The following is a 3,075-nucleotide window of genomic DNA, read 5'->3' as shown; positions in this document are numbered from 1 at the left end:
GCCTCTCTCCCCATGCTTCTCTTGTGATGTCACAACAAGGATAGCCTGGCACCAGCTTTGTTCCAGAGCATGTCTCTATTTTCACAAAGATTTCATCAGTGACCCTCAATGATTAACAAATACACTGAAATGGATGTGACAGATACCAAAATTATAATTTGTCATGAACTGACCTACCACTTTTCATCCTCCTGGACCAGCTGTTCAAGCCTATATGGTACCTTTATTTAACTAGGCAAGTCAGTTAAGAACAAATTCTTATTTTAAATGACGACCTAGGAACAGTGGGTTAACTGTCTGTTCAGGGGCAGAACGACAGATTTGTACGTTGTCAACTCGGGGATTTGAACTTGCAACCTTTCGGTTACTAATCCAACACTCTAAACACTAGGCTACCCTGCCTTCCCCTGCACCACTAATAACAGGATTCGATGTTAAATCGTTACACTCAACAAATTGGCCTGGTGGATCGGTGGTCAGTTAAACCAGCATCTATTGGTTGTAAGTGAGAAGGGGAGGACACGGTGTGTGTTGTGTTGGAGAGAGGGAGCTTAGGGATGGGCAGAGAAAAATAATTGTTGTTGCACCCTCAAAGTTCACATCACATCGTCATCTGCATTAATCTTAGCCTCTTGTCTCCTATGTTTTTCTCAGCTTCTTCTATGTCTCCTATGTTTTTCTCAGCTTCTTCTATGTCTACCCTATGAAAAACATGTACGGCTACCCCACTGTCCAAAAGTTCCTCTTTCTAGTTGTAAAGGGCTGACCGGTTGCCAGTTGAAGGCTGGGAAAATGCCAACCCCAGATCATTTGAGTGTACATTTCAGGATTTCAACATTTTTTTCCAGCCTTCCCAGTCGTATCATACTGAATACAGAAAGACATTCGGTCTCTGGTTGTGTAATCACTTTATTTTTGCAACACTTTTGAAATACATTGTATACTATGTTTCAGTACCATGTACCTGTCTATTAGCAGAAATCATTTTTTACCAAAAGCAGTAATTAAGTGCAATATGTTTGTTTGGAATTTGGTCCTTCAGTTTGGTTTTTTGTAGGTTCAGTAGTTATTGGGGAGTCCTTGGGGTCTGAATCGGTTGGGGTCCCCTCCATTACGTCCCCAGCGGTTAGCCTCCTGGTCAGCTGCTGAGTCCTCGTGTCCTCGACCACTGGAACCCTGAACCATCTCCCGGCCATTACTGAGAGAGGAGAAATATTACATAAGTAACTCGCCAACCACAGTAAACCAATAATGGTAAAATTGTCTTTCTGACCAGACATTTTTTTTTTTTTTTACAAAAAGTGGCATAAAGATCTAATTAGAGAAAGGAGAATGTTTTTATGAGATAATTTGATGACCAACTGAACCACATTATAAGCATCACACAGATATTTGAGAATCACCCACCTGATGACTGTTGCTGCCCACCTGCCCCCTGGTCCTCTCCTGGCAGCATCATAGTTGCCCCGAGCGTGAAAGTACTTGTCTGAGTTTTTCCAGTTGGCGTCCTTCATGTCGCCATATGCACGCCACATGTCTTTAGCACCTGCAGGGTCAGGAGGACACAGATGTTGAGTTTGACACTTTCAATGAACTTTACAACTTTTCAAACCACTAGCCTCAAGAAACAACAATGACTTTAAAGGAGTCCTCAAATACAGTACATGTCGCTCTTGATAGATTTGTTGCTACTGGTTTCTGTATCTATTTCTGTCAACAATGAAGAAACAATGATTAAAGTGTATAAACGGACCTCGAGCAGCTTCACCAGGGAAGCGGTACCACTGAGCTTGAGCTCCTACAACGAGGGTCAGAACAAGTCCAGCTAGAAGCAGCTTCATACTTGCAGATGCGACAAACTGAAGGAAACACGAGGGTGAGAGAGAGCATAGGCCACTATATGAATTGCTAACATATTTACAGATCATTTATTCAACTTAAACTCAGACTGCCTCATATAAGAGAGTTATCGCTTACCTTCTAGCTCCTTAGTTAGTTAGTCAGTCAGGCAGTTTGAACTCCCTTGTGTTTTGTGTTGGTTTGTGGTCTGCAGCTTGTTCTTATATTCCACTCAGACCAGGGAGGAGTTCTGTTTTTCCAAAAGCTGGAATTCCCTAACTTCGTCCTCCCAAGCTATTACGATCAGAAGTGTATGCCCGGGAACACAAGATGAGAAATTTCCAGGTCATGACAAGATGAATTAGAGAACGTGCTCTGAAGCCTTGGGCAATAAGGAGGATACTCCTCAATTGTGTAACTAGGCCTACAGCTTAAAAAAACAAGGCATCAAAATGTGATGTGTCTGTATTAATAAGACTAATGGGGGAGCAGTTTGTTTTTCTGCTTTTAATGTCGTAATTGTCATGATGGTTGAGGTTCCAAAAGTTTGCCTCTCACCTAATATGAGAGAATGATTCCTTATGATATGATTCATTATAGACTACTATAATATGGTAGAATACAGGTATTTGATAGACATAGACATTAAAGGCAATTTGCATGTCCACATCTTACAGTTGGCACCTTTATCTTACTTACGGGTTACACAATTACTGCTCCCCCTCACACCTATGCTGCTGTTCATTTATTATTGCTTGCCATTACCATTAGTATCTATTTACAGTTGAAGAAGGAAGTTTACATACACTTAGGTTGGAGTCATTAAAACTCGTTTTTCAACCACTCCACAAATTTCTTGTTAATAAACTATAGTTTTGACAAGTTGATTAGGACATAATTTTCCAACAATTGTTTACAGACAGATTATTTAACTTATAATTAACTGTAGCACAATTCCAGTGGGTCAGAAGTTTCCATACACTAAGTTGACTGTGTCTTTTAAACAACTTGGACAATTCCATAAAATTATGTCATGGCTTTAGAAGCTTTTGATAGGCTAATTGACATAATTTGAGTCAATTGGAGGTGTACCTGTGGATGTATTTCAAGGCCTACCTTCAAACTCAGTGCCTCTTTGCTTGACATCGTGGGAAAATCAAAATAAATCAGCCAAGACCTCAGAAAACAAATTGTAGACCTCCACAAGTCTTGTTCATCCTTGGGAGGAATGTCCAA

General features: G+C 40.6%; 1 protein-coding gene across 1 annotated transcript; it reads right to left on the bottom strand.

The window, feature by feature from the left end:
- Positions 1–985: 985 nt before the first annotated feature.
- On the bottom strand, positions 986–2,162 carry LOC139411550 (serum amyloid A-5 protein-like). The gene is made up of 4 exons (XM_071158033.1): positions 1,978–2,162; positions 1,754–1,859; positions 1,408–1,546; positions 986–1,198 (listed from the first exon to the last, which is right to left on the bottom strand). Exons 2-4 carry the CDS (start codon positions 1,839–1,841, stop codon positions 1,060–1,062), a joined length of 366 nt encoding a protein of 121 aa, XP_071014134.1. The 5' UTR covers positions 1,842–1,859; positions 1,978–2,162; the 3' UTR covers positions 986–1,059.
- Positions 2,163–3,075: the final 913 nt, after the last annotated feature.

This window comes from Oncorhynchus clarkii, chromosome 6 (genome assembly GCF_045791955.1).
Source record: "Oncorhynchus clarkii lewisi isolate Uvic-CL-2024 chromosome 6, UVic_Ocla_1.0, whole genome shotgun sequence".
Classification (NCBI taxonomy): domain Eukaryota; kingdom Metazoa; phylum Chordata; class Actinopteri; order Salmoniformes; family Salmonidae; genus Oncorhynchus; species Oncorhynchus clarkii.
The sequence above is the reverse complement of the archived record's forward strand: the minus strand, read 5'-3'. Positions and strand labels throughout refer to the sequence as shown.